The 20568-nt window shown below is 41.1% G+C and overlaps 1 protein-coding gene and 1 long non-coding RNA gene across 5 annotated transcripts in view; one reads left to right on the top strand and one right to left on the bottom strand.

The window, feature by feature from the left end:
* LOC143806954 (uncharacterized) overlaps positions 1–15421 on the bottom strand; it is a 73596-nt gene extending 58175 nt beyond the window's left edge. Inside the window, exons 1-2 of the long non-coding RNA XR_013221602.1 lie at positions 15227–15421; positions 11410–11596 (exon numbers count right to left, since the gene is read on the bottom strand). This is a non-coding gene — a long non-coding RNA (uncharacterized LOC143806954). The remainder of the gene's footprint in view (positions 1–11409; positions 11597–15226) is intronic.
* The window catches only part of ANO3 (anoctamin 3), a 704489-nt gene that overhangs the window by 506390 nt on the left and 177531 nt on the right, over positions 1–20568 (top strand). For all 4 annotated transcript variants that reach the window (XM_077288029.1, XM_077288030.1, XM_077288031.1 and 1 more), the window contains 4 exons: positions 6515–6636; positions 10693–10827; positions 13239–13335; positions 16703–16763. In XM_077288029.1, the coding sequence (XP_077144144.1) occupies positions 6515–6636; positions 10693–10827; positions 13239–13335; positions 16703–16763 (415 nt within the window). The remainder of the gene's footprint in view (positions 1–6514; positions 6637–10692; positions 10828–13238; positions 13336–16702; positions 16764–20568) is intronic.

A 20568-nucleotide genomic window follows, 5' to 3' on the forward strand; every position in this document is an offset into this window, starting at 1 on the left:
CCATATGCTTCCTTTTTTACGATGAAATCTGGAGTTATGGGAAATAATTGTCTGTTTTTCTCATTTTTCCCATTTTTTCTAATGACCACACAAGACTGCTAAAATACGTTGAAAAATGTGTTGTCCAATCTGTATCAAATATTTTTGTAAACTTGATATGTTTTTTTTTTAAAGGGCTAGTAACAGTCATTTGGATTAATGGTGGCTCTTTTAAGTTAGTTTTTAAACATTAACTTCTATTTATTTATTTTTCATTTATTTTCCACAGTTCATAAAGGATCTTTGAGGCACATTTAAATACTGCCATTTTTTTTAACATTCTCGTATCTATGGGTGGTCTACTGGTCTGACAGCAGTTAAAGAACACTAAACTAAATAAAAGGAAGAGAAGCTTATAAAAAAAGAGCAGATAATACTGTATCTCTGCATATGTGTGTATGTGTGTGTATGATGGTTATGGGGATACGGTAGATGAAACGGTAACTATGAGAACTGTTCCACTATTTGCATTTCTTAAGTCATTTTTCTTGTTTTTGTGTGAAATTCATTGACTTTTCGGACCTAAATTCTTCAAAAGAGTGCACGCAGTGCACACATTTAGCTCAAAATTGAAAATGTTCTTTATTTTTGTCTAAAATGTTGCAAACTGTATGCTCGAATAGCTGGTGTACATGAAACCACTCCAGGGGGAGTTGAGAACACTTATACAAAATATGTTGCGATTTTCTTGAAAATCGTAATTGATGAAACAGCCAAACACATATGGAAATCCCAAAACCTTCCCACAACGGAGGTCATAAAAAACACAAAAAGAGGCATTTAAATGCAATAAAAATGCATAGAAAATATACTTTAAAAAGGTGCAAATTAAAAGAAGAAAAGGATACAAATAAAAAACAGCTGGAAAACACAAAAAAATTGACAAAAAAAAGCTCAAATATAATAATGAATTGTGTCCTTTTTGGCTTGCTGTCTGCATTTTTTTTATATAAATGGATCATCTTTTGCCATTAATTTTGGAATATTTTGAGCCAAGAGGAAAGGTAAGGAAAGATAATTCTGTCCATGACAACAACAGAGAGAAACCAATATGTCATGCTTTTTAACTAAAGTGATATTTCTTTACATGGGTATCACATCATTGCAAATAGCTCTGATACTTAAAAGTAAGTGTTTATAACTTCTTTACCCCCTTAGTGACAGAGCCAATTTGGTACTTAATGACCCTGCCAATTTTTACAATTCTGACCACTGTCACTTTATGAGGTTATAACTCTGAAACGCTTTAACGGATCCCGCTGATTCTGAGGCTGTTTATTCATGACATACTGTACTTCATGTTAGTGGTAAAATTTATTCGATATTACTTGCGTTTATTTATGAAAAAAACTGAAATATGGTGAAAGTTTTTAAAATTTTTCAATTTTCAAATTTTGATTTTTTTATGCCCTTAAATCAGAGAGATATGTCACCCAAAATAGTTAATAAATAGCATTTCCCACATGTCAACTTTACATCAGCACAATTTTGGAAACAAATTTTTTTGTTAGCAAGTTATAAGGGTTAAAAGTTGACCAGCGAATTCTCATTTTTACAGCAAAATTTACAAAACCATTTTTTTAGGGACCATCTCACATTTAAAGTCACTTTGAGGGGTGTTCATGACAGAAAATACCAAAAAGAGACAACATTCTTAAAACTACACCCCTCAAGGTGCTCAAAGCCATATTCAACGATTTTATTAACCCTTTATGTGCTTCACAGGAAGTGAAGCAATGTGGAAGGAAAAAATTAACATTTAACTTTTTTTTTTCAAACATTTTACTTCAGAACCAATTTTTTTATTTTCACAAATGTAAAAAGAGAAAATGAACCACAAAATTTGTTATGCAATTTCTCCTGAATACGCAGATACCCTATATGTGGGGTTAAACCACTGTTTGGGCGAACGGCAGAACTTGGAAGAGAAGGAGCGCCGTTTGACTTTTTCAACACAGAATTGGCCAGAATTGAGATCGGATGCCATGTTGTGTTTAGAGAGCACCTGATGTGCTTAACGAGTGGAAACCCCCCACAAGTGACACCATTTTGGAAACCTAGACCTCTTAAGGAACTTATCTAGATGTGTGGTGAGCACTTTGACCCCCAAAGTGCTTCCCAGAAGTTAATAATGTAGAGCCATGAAAATCCAAAATCGTATTTTTTCCACAAAAATGATCTTTTTGCCCCCCAATTTTTTTTTTCACAATGGTAACAGGAGAAATTAGACCATCAAAGATGTTGTGCAATTTGTTTTGAGTACACCGATACCCCATATGTGGAGGTAAACCACTTTGGGCGCATGGCAGAGCTTGGAAGAGAAGGAGTGCCATTTGACTTTTACAACGCAGAATTGGCTGGAATTGAGATCGGACGCCGTGTTGTATTTAGAGAGCCCCTGATGTGCCTAACCAGTGGAAACCCCCTACAAGTGACACCATTTTGGAAACTAGACCCCTTAAGGAACTTATCTAGATGTGTATTGAGCACTTTGATTCCCCAAGTGCTTCACAGAAGTTTATAACGTACAGTAGAGGCGTGAAAATAAAAAATCCTTTTTTTTTTCCTCAAAAATGATTTTTTTTTTTTAGCCCGCAATTTTTTACTTTCACAAGGTTAACAGGAGAAATTGGACCTGAGAAGTTGTCCAGTTTGTCCTGAGTTCGCCGATACTCCATATGTGGGGGGACCACTGTTTGGGCACACAGCGGGGCTCGGAAGGGAAGTAGTGATGTTTTAAAATGCAGAGTTTGGTGGAATGGTCTGCGGGCGTCATGTTGCATTTGCTGATCCCCTGATGTACCTAAACAGTAAAAAAAAACACAAGTGACCCCATTTTCAAAAATAGACCCCAAAGCGCTCCACAGGCGTTTATAACGTAGAGCCGTGAAAATAAAAATAATATTTTATCCACAAAAATTATCTTTTCACCCCCAAATTTTTACTTTCACAAGGGTAATAGGAGAAATTGGACCATGAAGGTTGTTGTGCAATTTGTCCTGAGTACGTTGATACCGCATATGTGAGGGGGGACCACTGTTTGGGTGCATAGCAGAGCTCGGAAGGGAAGGAGCGCCGTTTTGGAATGCAGACTTTGATAGAATGGTCTGTGGGCATTATGTTGCATTTGCAGAGTCCCTGATGTGTCTAAACAGTAGAAACCCCCCACACGTTACCCCATTTTGGAAACTAGACCCCAAAGGAACTTATCTAGATGTGTGGTTAGCACTATGAACCCCCTAGTGCTTCACAGAATTTTAAAATGTAGAGTCGTGAAAATTAAAAAATCATATTCACCCCCTTTTCACCCCCAAATTTTTACTTTAACAAGGGTAACAGGAGAAATTGTACTATGAATGTTTGGGTGCACAGCTGAGCTCAGAAGGAAGAGAGCACCATTTGACTTTTTCAACGCAAAATTGGCTGGAATCAATGGTGGAGCCATGTCACGTTTGGAGACCCCCTGATGTACCTAAACAGTGGAAACCCCCAATTCTAACTCCAACCCTAACCCCAACACACCCCTAACCCTAATCCCAACCCTAACCATAATCCTATTCACAACCCTAACCCCAACACACCCCTAACCCTAATCCCAACCATAACCATAATCCTAATCAGACTTCTAACCCCAACATACCCCTAACCCCAATCCTAATCCTAACCCTAATCATAACCCTAACCCCAACACATCCCTAACTCTAATCCCAACCCTAACCATAAACCTAACCACAAAACTAACCCTAATCCCAAAACACCCATAAAATTAATCCTAACCCTAATCCCAAACCTAACCCTAATCCCAAACCTAAGGCTTCTTTAACACTTACCGTTTTTGCGGCCCATTATTGCGGGCCTTTTTGCAGGCTATATTGCCGCAGTTTTCACGGTCTGCTGCAATAACGGACTGGAAAAAACTTGCAGATCGCCGTTTTTGGGGTTTGCAATATTATGGCAAAAGTATTGAGAAAAAAAAAGGCGATCTGCAAAACCGGAAGTCACGGTGCACCACAAAAACAACCTTCCATTGTTTTTGCGCCCCACTGAACTACAATGGGGGCTGTGTCCGTTAGCTGTGAAAATTATTGAGCAAGCTCGATATTTTTTCACAGCCGTAAATACGGCCCTCATGGCCATACGGCGTACGGCACTCCGTGGAATTATTGCAGCCCATTTTTGCGGCCCCATAGAAATCTATTGGGGCCACAAAAATCGGATGCAAAACCACGGTAAGTGTAAAAGAAGCCTTTCCCTAACCCTAACCCTGATTTTAGCCTCAACCTTAACCCTAATTTTAGCCCCAACCCTAGCCCTAACCCTAATTTTTGCTCCAACCCTAACCCTAATTTAGCCCCAACACTAACCCTAACGCTAATTTTAGCCCCAACCCTAAGCCTAACCCTAATTTTAGCCCCAACACTAACCCTAATCCTAACCCCAATGGGTGAATAGAAATAAATACATTTTCTTTATTTTATTATTTTTCCCTAACTAAGGGGGTCATAAAGGGGGGTTATTAACTATTTTTTTCATTTTGATCACTGTGATAGGGTTTATCACAGTGACCAAAATGAACCAATAGGAAAAATCTTCCTATCGTTGCCGGGTGCCGGCCGGCAGACCTCGGCGGGTGCACTGCACATGCGCCAGCCATGTTTTTCCCTGATAAAGATGGCAGCGCCCACCAGAGGAAGCAGGAGGGCCAAAGAGCACCGGGAGACACTGGTAAGTATGAGGGGGGATCGGGGCCCCAATTTCTCTCTCCTCTGATGTGCGATCTCATCAGAGGAGAGAGAAATTACATGGCACATAGGACTTTTCTTTTGCGGCCGCCGCTACACGGTTGGATCTCGGCAGGCGCATGCGTATTTTTTTCTGGGAAAAGATGGTGATGCCCATGGGGGAGGTGGTGCCCATGAGGGACCCACGGACATAAGGAGACAACGGGAGGTACGGTGGAGGATTGGGGACCCTATTTCTCTCTCCTCTGACTTTTTTTAGGTTGCCGGTAAACGGTTAATTACCGGCCATCGCAACCCGCGGGTTGGTAAAAACTGACCCAAATCATGTTCTCTGGGGTCTCAGCTACCCCCGGCAGCTGAGACCCCAGAGAAAATCTGACTCTGGGGGACGCTATACACTTTTTCCACAACACCATTAATTAACGGCGCTGTGGTTTAAGTACCCTTAACTACCAACGTTAAAAGGCATATCGACGGTCGTTAGTTAAGGGGTTAAAAAGTAACTGTGGTTTTAATTTTTATTTTATAAACCAATAATACACATGAAAATAAGAAACTACAGTATATAATATATCTTATCGGAGAAATCTGCTTCTTTTTCCTCCTGGACTGATCATTCATTTTCAAAATTCTCAATTTTTACTGGTAAAATCTGTATTCAGTAAAGACAGAATGCGACATCTCTGAGATAGAAGACGGCAGTTGGTGCTGATAAGATTCTATGTGAAAGGAAGAGGGAGGAGCTCCGTCTACAGCTCCTCCCCCTTTCTACATAGCATCTGTCATCTCCTATCTCATTAATGTAAAAATCTGTATTCACCGAAGACCGCTTATATATGAGAAATGAGAATTTTTTTAAAGGAAGATCACTAAATTGGTATAATGGAATACACCCGCGCTACCTCGCAAAGAATGAAAAACCCCTCAGCTGCAGGGAGACAAAACAGGGGGGTGCCACCACTGTAAATAAACCAGGAAATGTAACAACACTTGAATCTGCGCTAGAGGGGTAGAAGAACAAAAATGGCACAATCAGATAACAATAAAGCCCCCTCACATTAGGAGAATGTACTAAATCCCCCAGGGAGTATAGCGTGCCGTGCTCGCCTGGCCACCGCAGAATACCTGCGACGGATATCACGTAAAAAAACAGGACCTTATGTGATAATTGAAATAGTATAGTAGATGGAACACAAGGACTCACCGTAGGAGATTAGCGGTGACGTATGGCGTGATAGGTGCTGTCCTGGACGAGCTCCCGTATCGCCTCGCTGCGGTGCGGTTGATCCTCTCTGCACGCCCGTTGTTCCACTACCATCTTCACATGCCGGACCACCCTTTCTCGTCCAGGACAGCACCTATCACGCCACACATCGCCGCTAATCTCCTACGGTGAGTCCTTGTGTTCCATCTACTATACTATTTCAATTATCACATAAGGTCCTGTTTTTTTACGTGATATCCGTCGCAGGTATTCTGCGGTGGCCAGGCGAGCATGGCACGCTATACTCCCTGGGGGATTTAGTACATTCTCCTAATGTGCGGGGGCTTCATTGTTATCTGATTGTGCCATTTTTGTTCTTCTACCCCTCTAGCGTGGATTCAAGTGTTGTTACAAGATCACTAAATTATTTATGTCTATTGCCAAAATAGTGAAAAATTACTTGTAATGTTGTTCAACATAGAATATGTAAAAACCGTGTAATGAGAAGTTACTTTTTAATATTTTTTAGGGGAGTTACAAGAGCAGACACCCAATCAAGACCCATGGGGCCCAGAATCACCGGCACCTATTGTATGAACGGTGGGCTCGCTGGGGAATGTGGTATAAGTATCAGCCACTGGATTTAATCAGGTTTGTCAATGTTTTGCTACAGTTGCACAGTGTGTAAAACAGGTACATGGATGCAGTGACACAGCTGCACAGAGCAAAGGTTAAACAATTATTCACTTTATCTAAACAGGAATAAACTTCTCACAGTGAGAAAACAAGGAGAAATGCACTTAAGGGCTGAGGGTTAAACAGGGTAACAGTTATTCAGAGTAGCAGTCTATCAGTTTCACTTATCGTGAATCGGGCATCCGTTTCTCTCTCAGAGTCCAATGACTGTTTTGCTGCTGGCTGAGGCCGGTGCTGAGCGCATAACAAACGGTCCTACTTCTGGTGGCAGCGGGCAGTCACCGGTTTTGCCTGCTGAGCCTCTAGTCCATTATGCTGCTACTGCAGCCAGGAGTCTTTTACCACAATCTCCCACTCGGCGTGCTCTACAATCGGGAGTGCTGCACAACACTTTCCTGCTCGACATGCTCTGCAATCGGGAGTCCTACACAACACTCACCCGCTCAGCGTGCTCTGCAATCAGGAGTCCTACACAACACTCTCCCGCTCAGCGTGCTCTGCAATCGGGAGTCCTACACAACACTCTCCCGCTCGGCGTGCTCTGCAATCGGGAGTCCTACACAACACTCTCCCACTCGGCATGCTCTGCCTTTGTTTCCTCTCACTAGTGTGTGGACTAACGCTACCCGTGGCATGCAGCAGGTCCCTGCTCGCTCTTCCTTCTGGTGGGGACTCAGCTCTCTTCCTGCACAACTACCCCTTCACTTCCTCTCACTCGCCATGCCCCCTCTCTGCAGGTCATGGGTCCCCTCCGTCCTCAATTTCCTTCCCCCTGCAACAAGAGGTGTGGCCTCAGCAGTTCCAGACCCGGTGCCCTGTCAGCACCCACAGCCCGGTCTTCTTCCTTACAGGTGTATGTACAATCTAACTGCATGGGCCTGTTGTAAAACAAATTATTCTGCTAGAATTTATTTTTTATATGAAGTCCCCTTTTTTGGCTCTTTAAAAGTTTGATCTCTATCAACTTCTGATTGCTTTTCTCAAAGAGTTGATCCATGTGAGTCTCTGGTGGAAGATGGATAAGGAAGAATATTCCTAAATGCAGTATTAAAAGGTCATCAACATATGTTGATACTTGGACATTCAAAAAAAGTATGAAGAAATGAAGAACAGTACATTAAGAGAGAATACCCTACTAACTAAAGGGCTACAGACATCAACTATATTTAAAGCAACCAATCACTGTCTATTAGGATTGGTGCATCAATCATTCAAGTGCACCTTCCTACCTATTTGTTTCCTTTTATCTTCGCCCACCTATTTTGCTTGACACCTCTAGCACTATAAAACCATGGAAGGGCAGAGATAGGTGTTAAAAAAAAGTGGTTGAGAAGGTGCAGTTAAACGTTTGGCCATGCTAAGAGTGCACCGTGTGCCAGTTCTTGGTTTGAACAGTCATTCTGTGCTAACGAGTCCCTTTAGGGGTTGAGTCATGACAGACCTTATTGACCTAATTGACAGTACAGCAATTACACCATTTTGGAATAGATGGAGAATTGGCTTTGAGAATAATCTACATCAGCGGGTCAAAAAAAGAACCCAATCCGAAATTACATGAATTGGAAAATAAATTGTCTTCAAACTGTTCAAGAAAAAAAAAAAAATAATGAACATGACAAATTAAGAAACTTAATCAACACTTTTATCATACTTTCTATACATTCATAAATATGGATATGGATGTTAATATGATTAATAAGGTTTTCCACAATTAACTTTTATGCACCTGAATGCCTATATATTGTCTGAAACAACAAACTGATGACACTCAACCTCTCCTGCTCCAACACTGAATTTCTGCAACTGCTCCAGTGTGTGTGTACAGAAAGCAGCACTGTCCTCACAACTGCAGTTCATCACACTGCTGCAGCCAATCACTGAGAGCAGTGCAGACTACCTAGGCAGAGACGCTCAGCTCGATGAAAGGACATCATGTAATATTTAATTTCGCCTCTGGTGGTTTTCTGGGAAACTAAATGTTCACTGTCTGGTTTACTCATGGATAACAACTGATTGTTGGGATCACTGCTCGATGATCTGCTCTTTATCAAATTGGAATTGTCAAAAATGCAGAAGACAGAAGACAATTCTTAGTCCTTGAGAGTGAATAACTTTCCAGTAGTTCTTTACTCTCGCTAATGCAGTGCTGAATAGTGTACCATTACCCACTTACTAAAAAATTTATATTAAAAATGATTCTATTAATTCATTATTTACTTCCAGTTTCTAAAAGAACACAGTAATTATGGTCATTATGATGAAGAAGTATGCGCTCTGAGATACTTTGACCAGATGCAACCATGTATATTGGAAATGATTACATAATATGTACAGGAAAAATACATATCTTTGTACCCTGTTACCCAGTAGGTAGAAAAATATTAAAATTTGAGAGTCCTCATTGGTTGATATCTTTTAATGGCTAACTGAAATTATGGTAAGAAATACGTTCCATGGTTGTGCTAGCCCCCCAACTAAGGAATGTACTCTTCAGACCTTTTGGGGGCACCACAGCCATGGACCAGACCTCAATCACAGGACGATAGAACATTCAGACTCCTTATCAATGAACTGTTCCAATATTTATTGCACACCCGTTTCTCTCTTTCCCATACTGATAGTTTTGCTTTTTGTCACTTGTCTTACCTATTGAATTATTCCTGTGCCCTGTTTTGTATAAATATGATAAATCCGATTTTGTATAAATCAGATTTTATGTTATTCTATGCCTGATAAAGAGACCTGAGTAGTCTCAAAAGCTTGCAATTTGTGACCATCTCTTCTTTTAGCCATTAACCTCTTCATGACCGGAGCTTTTTTAGGTTTTGCGCTTTCGTTTTTCGCTACCCTTCTTCCCAGAGCCATACATTTTTTTACTTTTCTATCAATATGGCCATGTGAGGGCTTATTTTTTGCAGGAAGAGTTGTACTTTTGAACGTCACCATTGGTTTTAGCATGTTGTGTACTTGAAAACAGGAACAAAATCCAAGTGCGGTGAAATTGCAAAAAAAGTGCAGTCCCACACTTGTTTTTTGTTTGGCTATTTTGCTAGGTTCACTAAATGCTAAAACTGACCATTATGATTCTCCAGGTCATTACGAGTTCATAGACACCAAGCATGTCTAGGTTCTTTTTAATCTAAGTGGTGAAAAAAAATTACAAAGTTTGCTAAAAAAAATTGTGCAATTTTACAAGACCTGTAGCGTCTCCATTTTTCGTGATTTTGGGTTGGATGAGGGCTATGATACCATGTTTGTGCAGATATGTTCTTTTTATCGCCCTTTATTGCACTTTAAAGTAATGTCATGGTGACCTAAAAAAGCAATTCAGGCATTTTGATTTTTTTTCTCACTACACCGTTTAGCGATCAGGTAAATAATTTTTTTGTTGTTGATAGATCAGGCGATTCTGAACACGGCAATACCAAATAAGTGCATGTTTGGTTTTATTTTTATTGCTTTATTTTGAATGGGGCGAAAGGGGAGTGATTTGAACTTTTATGTTTTTTTTTTTTTTAATATTTTTAAAAACATTTTTCTTTAACTTTTGGCATGCTTCAATAGCCTCCATTGGAGGCTAGAAGCTGCCATAGCTCGATCAGCTCTGCTACATAGAGGCGATGCTCAGATCACCCCTATGTAGCAGAATTGCTAAATTGCTTTGAGCGCCGACCACCGATCATGTGACTGGGGTCATCGGTGCGCATATTTCCGGCCCGATGGCTGGAAGCGTGCGTTAAATGCTGCTATCAGAGTTTCACAGTGGCATTTAACTAGTTAATAGGTGCGGGTGGATCGCGATTCCACCTGCGCCTATTGTGTGCACATGTCAGCTGTTCAAAACAGCTGACATTTTCCAGCTTTGATGCAGGCTTATCGCCGGAGCCCACATCAAAGCGGGGAATACTGACATTGAACGTGCTATAAGGTATCAACCACTGAGGGGTCTCAAATATTACATAATATGTACAGTAAAATTATTCATGATAACTTGTTTTCCTGATTTTGCAGGAGGTACTTTGGAGAGAAGATCGGCTTGTACTTTGCATGGTTGGGCTGGTATACGGGGATGCTTATTCCTGCAGCTCTTGTTGGATTGTTTGTCTTTCTCTATGGATTATTTACCATGGACTCCAGCCAAGTAAGGTGAGGCCTGCCAGGGATTTCTGCCTCTGGTTCAGTCACTTGCTGCGTGCCATAATCCATGAAATAAAGTTCAATATTCATTGTGCCTTGAACTGCCACAGTAGTCACAGAGCTAATACCTGTTAAGATGATTTAGAATCCGAGCTACCAAAAGAAGTGATGTGTGGCAGTGTTTACTACCAATGTTATGGCACGACCTCTTGGTAAAACATTATTATTTATTGTAAATAGTATGTACTCCATGCTACGGAATACAATCCGTTCATCGAAGACAATCCAACTGCATCATTTCATATCAACTGGAAATGAGTACAGAAGATGTACAGTGCTGTGCAAAAGTTTTAGGCATTTATGGAAAAAATGCTGCAAAGTAATATTGCGTTATAAAATGGAAGTGTCAATAAATTAGTTTTATCAATTACCAAAATTCAAAATAAGTGAGCAACAGTGAAATCTAAATCAAATTAATATTTGTTGTGAGCAGTCTTTGCTTTCAAAACATCATCAATTCTTCTAGGTACATTTGCACTCAGATTCTGAACTCGGCAAGGGAGTTGTCAAAAAACATGATAAAGAACTAACCACAGATCTTCAGTGGATGTAGAGTTGCACTAATTCTTGTGTTTCTTTATGTAATCCTTCACTGACTCGATGTTGAGATCAGGGCTCTGTGGATGCCATATCATCATTTCCAGGACTCCTTCTTCTTTACTCTAAAGATAGTTCTTACAGGCATTGGATGTACAGTATGTTTGTGGTCTTTGTACAGCTGCAGAATAAAATTGAAGTCAATCAGATGTCTCCCAAATGTATTGGATGATAGATAATCTGCCCATATTTCTCAGCATTGAGGCACTGAGGACACTAAGAAATGGGTAACATTGAAGACCAGAGATGCAGGGTCCAGCCATGGAAACTTAATGTATCAGATGTAAGACACGTCATGCTTACTTACCTTCAAAATCTGAAGATATGGAGCAGTGCTATCAGCTCAGAACAAGCAGCAACCAATGGGACCCAGGTACATCCATCAGAAAAATCTGGTCAGAAGTGGTCTTCATGAATGAATTGTGGTAAAAAAAAAAACCCACACATTTAACATGAAAACAAGGCCAAGAGACTCAACTATGCTTAAAACCATATGAAGTGAGGTGCAGAAAAATGTCAGCACATGCTCTGTACTGATGAGTCAAAATGTGAAATATTTGACTACAACATAAAGCAGTTGGTTTACGGATGAGTAGCGCAAGGAGTCTCTACAGCAACAGTGGAACATGGAGGTTCATTGGAAGTTTGTGGCAGCATTTCAGCAAGTGGAGTTGGGAATTTGGTCAGAAATAATGGTGTCCTCAATGCTGAGAATTACCGACAGATATTTATCCATCATGCCAGATCATCAGGGAGGAGTCTGATTTCAAATGTAACCCCTTTATAGCCTTAGACGTATAGGCACATTTAAGGTTGTCTCCCTGCATTTAATGCAGGCTCCGGTGCTAAGTCCACATCTTTCACAGCACATGAATGTTGATTACGCATTTAACTCGCGTAACCAGGAAGCGCGTCATAAGAGCTGCCCATCGGCAAATATCAAATAAATAAATCCGATTGGTAAATGGAGTAGCAAAAAAAAATAAAATCCCTAGAATTACATTTTTTTGGTTGCTATAACATTGCAATAAAATGCAATAACAGGCAATCAAAAAACAAAAACAAATCTACCTCAAAATAGTATAAATAAATTCCACACAGGGAGACCTTGCAGTTCTGATCTTAGTATCTTTCTGTGTTTTACAGATATTGTGAAATCTGCTTTAGTAGGATTAAGATAACTTAACACTGCACAACCCTTTTAACAATGTCAAGGTAGGGTCAAAATTAGACTTTTTTGTGCTGCGATATCCCAGCTCTGTATTAGCTGAGTCAAGGTAACCTTTGCTTGATCTATACGTACACCTTCACCAAAGAGGAACCAAAGTGTACTGACTAAGGCTAGGTTCACAACTGCATCGCGACCTCCTTCTCGAGTCTCAGTAGGAGGGTTTTGATGTTATAGATGGCAAGAATTACATTGCATGCAGCACTATTTTTTCCCATAAAAACATTGCACCAAAACCCAGAGGTGCATGGGGGCAAAGGATCTGACACTGAGTCGTGGTTTCCGTTTATAATGAAGATCACAGTGCAGAAGTATCTAGGTCATAGGTTGGTGATTGCAGCCATGTTAAGTTGCTAAGCACATTGGTATAAAAGTGTACAGACATGCATGGGTTACTGTGGGTGAAATGCACATGTATACTGATTTGGTGACAATGAGATAGCTTTTCTTAAGGGTTTTCCCATTTCCATAGTCATGGATATATAGTGTTATCTAAGTAATTATTTATATTTTTAATCTTCCTTTCTCACTATAGTATAGAGATTTGTGAAGCAAATGAAACTATCATGTGTCCGATGTGTGAGAAGAACTGCACACTCCAGAGGCTGAATGAGAGCTGCATATATGCAAAGGTAACCTTATTTGATGATCACTTGCACATTTCATTAAAGCCTCATGCAAACGTCCATTTTTTCTCTCATTTTCAAGAAAAACAGAGCGATTATTTTGATCAGGCTTTGATCAGTTTGATCAGAGTATTATCAAAGTTTGGTCCTAGTATCATCCATTTTTGTTGTTCATACTGTATATAGAAAAAAATTCTCCACCTTCTCCTATATGACAGTATGTGAAAATTGGACCCTTAGATTTGCATTGCCAATTTTGATCCAACCCTCAGATCAAAATTAGACATGTCTCCATGATTTGGCGAGTACTGGTCGATCCACAAAAAACGAAGGACATGTGAATGGTCCCACTGACTATCATAGGTATGAGCGCTATAGATATCACATGGATATCACTCAAACGCGAAAAATGGATGTCTGAAAGAGGTCTCATGCTTGGATTTGATTTTGATGGTTGGCCATATCCATTATTAGTGGATAATTTACACTTACAATATAAAGATTGTATCCCGGGGCCCAATAAAATTGAGAGCCTGTCTACAAAAAATTGATAATTGTTTTTCAAATGCAATTTGTTAACCACAGACAGTTGTATTGTAGCTTATGTAGTAAAGTGGGGGAAATTGCCTTAAAGGTAGTCCCACTGCAGGGAGGAAACTAACTTTAATCCTCTTGGCTGCATTCAGTTTCCTGTCATAGGGGCATTGATGAAGGGTATAAATATTTAGACACACCAGAATTTTTTAGGAGACTGTTGGAAATGACTTGTGTATTTTTGTTTGTACTCACGGATGCCAACTAAATCCCAAAAGCTTCTAAGCAGGAGTTAGAGTTGTCTTACATCTGCTATGAATCATGTTCTCCTCATATTTAGTAATGGAACCTATTGGCCTCCAGACTTTGAAGAGCAAACTAACCAGCAACATCTGCTCCCCCTACAGTTATATCCCTGCTTGCTACTTTCAAACTTAGGGAGTGCAATGGACAAACACCTTAGATCACCTGAACAATAATTCTGGAAACAGCTCTACTATGTACAAGCAAATTTTTCTCAGCTGAGTGTTCATGGGGTAAGGAAACATAACAGACTATATCATTTATCTACAGAAGCACATTACCAGAAGGAAAGCTGGCTCTCTTTGATGTGACAGATTCCTTATCTGTCAGATAAAGTAACTTTGAACTATTAGTTGCAATTAGTGGAAACTCAGCCCTATTCATGAAGGCAGATAATCTACTGAATTCCATATTGCAGGTTGTGGTTTTAGAATAGGAGCGTGTGATGTGTACCAATCTGTGCAAGGCAGACGGGCACTGGATTCATGATTAATGGTATTGGGTTACCATTATACTCTGCTAGTATCAAGCTGCGGTTTGATCACAGAAAAGCAGATCACAGATATTGAGGACGCCTCTTTTCAGCCGTTTCATTGCTCCAGAAGCTCAGTAATCCTATAGCCGGTCTCCAGTTTACATATCTTACAGATAATTTACATATAGATGGAAATCAAAAAGTTTCCACAGGAATCTGGTTAACAAAGGAGAAAAAGTTGTGTTCTGCTCTATTTGTTTTCTCCGTGTCTCCCAAATTTTGGAGATGGGAAACAAGGGAAATCCGTGTGTTCTCAAGCTTTTAGGCCTGGCCCTATGCTAGTAACCTCTATATTGATACACTAATGAACCGCCAAGATATTATAAAATCTAGCGCCTAATCAGTAACCATCAAGTGCCATAAAAAAATCCTAAATACTGTAATTCTTGCGTTTTTGAAACTTTACAAACGTGCAAAGATTTCATAGCAGCTCAATCAGTAGTTGTCAGATCTTCTAGTTTTGCAGTGATGCATCACACTTCACTAATGGTCCTGCATAGAAGAAAGCGGGAAGGAGAAGCTCACCAATGCTGCTAATGATGCAATCCGCTGCATATGATGGTGAACAGTGGGTGCCATCACCAGCTGGCAGACTCATTTTTTAAATATTACCAATGGATGGATGTGCCGGACTTCCTTCTGCTTAGTTATGCATGAACATCAAACAAGTAGATTTGCCATTCGTTATTCTGAAAAGGTTGAGTCATAGAATGCTGTAGATTTTCTAGAAGCAGACAGAACTAAGAATTAACACATGCAGAAAACAGAGTCTATCCATGGCTTCCAAATCAATCTTTAAAGGTGTGGTCCAAAACTAACATGTGTTTTAATCCTAAATGTCTGTCTATTTAATATCATAATGTAATCTCTTTTTAATACACCTTAATTAATAATTCCCTACCATTTCCTCACTACTCTGACTGCTAAGTTTATATATTGTTTAACTTACCTCCTTGGGATACTGAAAAGAGACGTCATCAGGCAGCGGAGGCTGCAGTCACTGCCGCAGGATCTGTACCCACCCTGAAATGAAGTGTAGCCAGTGATGTCAGTTTCAGGGGCTAGGCTAGTCACTGTTCCAGTGAGCATGCGTTGGTTGTCAATTCTGACGTATGCTCAGTACGAGCTCCCTTGCCTCTAGACAATATTCTTTTTAATGCATAGTGACACTACGCTTCCTCGCTGGCTATTATAACAAGTGACGAGTCAGCAAGAGCGTACACTGTCAATGTGCATTGCAATACGATTCCCTGGCGAGCGTGAAATGCAAAGACCAGTCCTGTCCCCGCAAGTGATGTCACTAGCAGGGGTCAAGCTGGTCTCTGTTCATGGGGTTTTCTACTCATAATTCGCAATGACAGTCCTCTCTCTTTTCAGCTCATCAATTCTTATCAGAGCTGGTGAAGGAGTGCACTGTCACTGTGCATTGAAAAGATGAGTCCTGATGACATCTGTGGGTCCTCATATGAAGCATCATCAAACAGAAAGCAAGTAAAATGAAGCAGATGGATAAAGTAGAGAGGGAACCATAGGGACTATTTAATTGAATTAAATTAGAAAAGCAATTAGACTACTACAATAGACACAGACATTTAGGATTTAAAAAATGTTACATTCGGACCACACCTTTAATTAAGTGCAAGCAGACAGATGGAATATTATTGGTGACAACATGTAACTTTATGCATAAAGTGCTTGGGTACAGAACTAATTATTTTGGAATATCCGTTCTATAGAATTTACTTTTGTGAAATGCTGTTATTAAACTTTTAGACCAAATTACACCTTATAATTTCTTTCAGATCTGGCTGGGACAAACTGTGTATTATTATAAAGTAGAAATCTGTGCAGCAGAGAACGTACTGTACTTACAAGTCACCATCGGGAAATGAAATGACATATTTAAGATTTTCTGTCACACTTTCAGTACAGAAATATATGTGGCCACTGCGGATGCTGGGAATTATTGTGCTAGTGACAGTTGTGCATTTCTATTCTCAGGTCACTCACTTGTTCGATAATGGAGGCACAGTGTTCTTTGCTATATTCATGGCAATATGGGGTAAGTCTGTTTTCTGTTAAAGGAGTTTTCCTATTTCATAAAGTGATAACATCACTAAAGGGGGGGTCCAGGCTTGGGGTACTAATCTATGGTTATTCTATGGGACTGCAGACTTGTGAATCCTCACATAGCACAGTATGAATGCTATCAGGATTCTCCGGTGCTTGTGTAGGGAGTGGGTGCATCGTAGCAAGTATGCAATTTGCAGACATGTGGTCACATGCCAACTAAATGTTTGTGGTCTTCCTCAATATAAGCAAATTAAGTGAGGATGGACACAACTAGTCGGAATGTGGCCGAAAGTATGCAAATTGTTTACTTGTGGTCACATTACTGCCTACCCCTGGTAGTGACACTGGAGAATCTTATAGATGTGCACGCTGTGACGATTCACAAGTCTGCAGTCACCTAGAATGACTACAGACTTGTAGCCTAAGCCTGAACCACCCCTTTAATGATTTTATAATAGCATGACCCCATTTATTTCCAGTTTATATGTCTATGACTGGCTCATACGCTGTTGTTGTATGATTTAAAGGGATTGTTCAGTGATAACTTGTTGATTGGTGGGACTCCAACCACTGGGACCTGTAACGTTTATCAGAACTGTTAGAATGGAGCAACAGTGTGTATGATTATCAGCAGCTCCATTCATTCCACATGGGACTTTTTTTGGCAACCCCCTAGAGAATAAATGTTGCGGTGGTCGGGCAGCTGACCTTCTGCCCCATTTTCTAACAGGGATAAAATGTCCTCGTCGGAAGTAAAAATTCTCCGTCTTACAGATTAGAGCGGATCACACTGATCAGTAAGTTATCGCCTATTCTGCTAATTGATCGCACTGGACAAAGGAAGCTTCATCTGATTAGCAACCTTCTGCTCTCCAGCTGTGCTTAAACTACAACTTCCAGCATTCCCTGTCAGTGACAAGCTGTCAGGTGACTGTCTGGGTATGGTGGGAGTGGTAGTTTAACATCAGGAGAGACTACACCAAACAGGGCAAGGAAGATTTTCAGTTATAAAAACATTGGAAATCATGAAGCTTTTGTCGTAAAATGGGCACAGGTTCAGAAAAGTGTCAAAAAATAAGATTTGGCCTGACATTGTGTTTCTTAATAGCAGATGTTGATGAACCGGTTTTTCTTTTCCCGAGGAGAGAGACTGGTGCACTGTTAATAATATGGTGTGGCAGTATTAGTCATCTTCCTAGCCCACTGGGCCTCAGTTAAGCCCAGAGAATTCCTTGTCATACGAAACAAAAACTGTATATGAATAATAATATAGATAGTGTATTGTTAATGCACAACCACCCCCATCATCTTTATGTATCATTACATCAAGTGCTGGATTCCTGCTTACTGGTATCAGAATTTGTCTACATTGGCGCACTCTGCTGTTCCATGTTGGCGCTACTTGGATTTAAAGCACTGTTGTAGCAAAAGGAAAAATACTGTATGAAGACAAGACAGTAATAAGATGCAGAGAAGAGATAAAGTGGGTCAGTATAAGGTATTAATAGGTTATTACTAACTAGGCAAGTTGTCATAATTGTTAGAGGTCCCAGTGGTCAGACTGGCTTTATCTTGGGTAGGAGATAACTTGCCCAATTTGGAACAATCATTTAACTGGTTAAGGAATTTTGCAGCTGAAAATCATTTCAGATCCCAGGATCTCGCCCTAATAAAATAAGTTGTGTAACTTTGTAGGTGACCCTGGCCTACATTAGGAGATAGAGAAATTCCTTAATAGAGAACAGTTTTCCATATCACTCCCTTTAAGGAAGGGGTGATTCATATAATAGGAAATCAGTCACAGGTAAGGTGACCTCATAAACGGTAAGCGAAGATTCATTATGCAAATAGCTGTTATAATTCAGCATGATCTGCATCTACTAAATGTTCTGGATGAACAGATGTCATCGGAAATTATTTAAAGCTTAATTCCAAGCATAGATAATGTCCAGCCTAGAAAATGGACCCAAAAACACCATCATAAAATGACATGACTGCATAATCAGGAAAGTCTACCTAGCTTGGTATCCCTGTTCAGTCCTATTATTCAGATCTTGTTTTTCCTTTAAAAAAGCTATAAACCCAAGAAAATATAATGGAACTGCAATGTGGGCCAAAGTAATGGAGCGCCCCCACACGTCAGGGCAATGGGGTACTCGGTACCAGGTCCCTCTCAGTTCTGGGGATGTCACGGTGGCCCGACCTGGTCCGTGGCCCTTTGAGGGGCGTCCAATTAAAGGTGTAGTTTGTCTGGTGTTCGTGACGCAACCTGTGGTGTTCGGTCAGGGTGACCGACGCTGCTTAGGGGTCCGCTGGGGTGATGGAATGGCAGCTAGATGGTATACCTTCCCACAGGTGAGGTATGTCCCCAGGGCTTCCCAGATGTGTAGGTGGTGATGGTGGACAATGTAAGGCGCAATGAATAACGAGGACACAAAGGTTGCAGTCTCTTTATCTTTTACTGAAGACTTCAGCGTCCACAGTCCAGAGTATCGTTCACAGGGCAGGCAGAGTCTGGCCGGTCCGAAGGCAAATCCAGAGTTCTCTTAACCAGGTGGAAATCAGTAGCCTTCCTACTAGCGCCTGTGTGTTGTAGTACTTCCCTGCTGAGCACCACGGGATAGTCCTCACAACTTTTGTAGATCTTCTAGATGTTATGTCTTCCTCTCTGTCCCCCAGATGGTATGGATAGGACAAACCCGTTTGACTGGGATGGCCTGAGGCTTGTTTATAGGGACCCTAGAGATGCCCCGACCCCCACAATTTGCCACCGAGTCTTCTTAGGTATTAAGGTCGGGCAGCCAACTTGGAATTGACTGTCCTGCCAGTCTCTGAAGAAATGCGTAGAGTCAATTACTCCCTCGGTGTTCCGGCCACCGACTACGCGCCTCAGAAGGAGGCTGCCTGTCTCGGGGCAGAACTCCTCCCGGTGATTTCTCCTTGTGCTGTGACATTGTTTCTCACTCTCTACAATACACTTCTCTTCGTGTCCTTTGTTAGGATACTGCCGCACGTGGGGCAGGCGCAGCTCCGTAGCTTTCTATCTCGTGCTAGGCCTCTGCCAGGGTCCCACCCCTGACAGGGACCCTCTGTCTGCAGCTCAGATGTTCCTCCTCTCCCCCTGTCTGCCTGACAGGTGTTGCCTGGGCAAAGCCCAGTCAGCTTCTCTCTAACTTTCTATCCAAACCACTAGTTTTACCCTTCTGTGAGGAGTGCCCTACTAGATAGGAGCATGGCTCCCCCTGGTGGTCTGGAGTGTGAAGTGTGTTGTGATGCCGTGATACCTGGAAAGATGAACTCCTTTAGTGCCATCAGACGTAATATCACTCCTCCTGGTGGAAGAATAACATTACTGCAGCAACCAGGACTCTGGGGCGCTGCAGTAATATATCACTGTGTCATGCCCACAGGTGGCACAAGTAGTTCGTGGACCTACACACAGAATGGATACTGACACAGAGTTACAGACAGGGCTAGATTCAGGTCCTGGAACAGGCTCCAACAGGTTCTTGCACTAAAGTTTCAGATACTATCGAAGTGGTCTCATATTCACATACTGCCAATGCGGCTTCAGGGTTCAGGTATCTGCACAAAAGGACCAGGGATTCAAGTTCAAACTCTGGCCACACATGGACTAGGGGAGCAGATTCAAGCCCTGTCACATGAAGACCTGGGGTTTGGGTTCAGGCATTGGCCACACATGTACCAGGGGAGCTGGCCCAGGCCAAGGACTAGGGGTTTGAGTTAAAGTGCTGGCCACAAACAAACCAGGGGAGAAAGTTCAGGAACTGGCC

The sequence above is a fragment of the Ranitomeya variabilis genome, chromosome 2, assembly GCF_051348905.1.
Source record: "Ranitomeya variabilis isolate aRanVar5 chromosome 2, aRanVar5.hap1, whole genome shotgun sequence".
NCBI classification, from domain to species: domain Eukaryota; kingdom Metazoa; phylum Chordata; class Amphibia; order Anura; family Dendrobatidae; genus Ranitomeya; species Ranitomeya variabilis.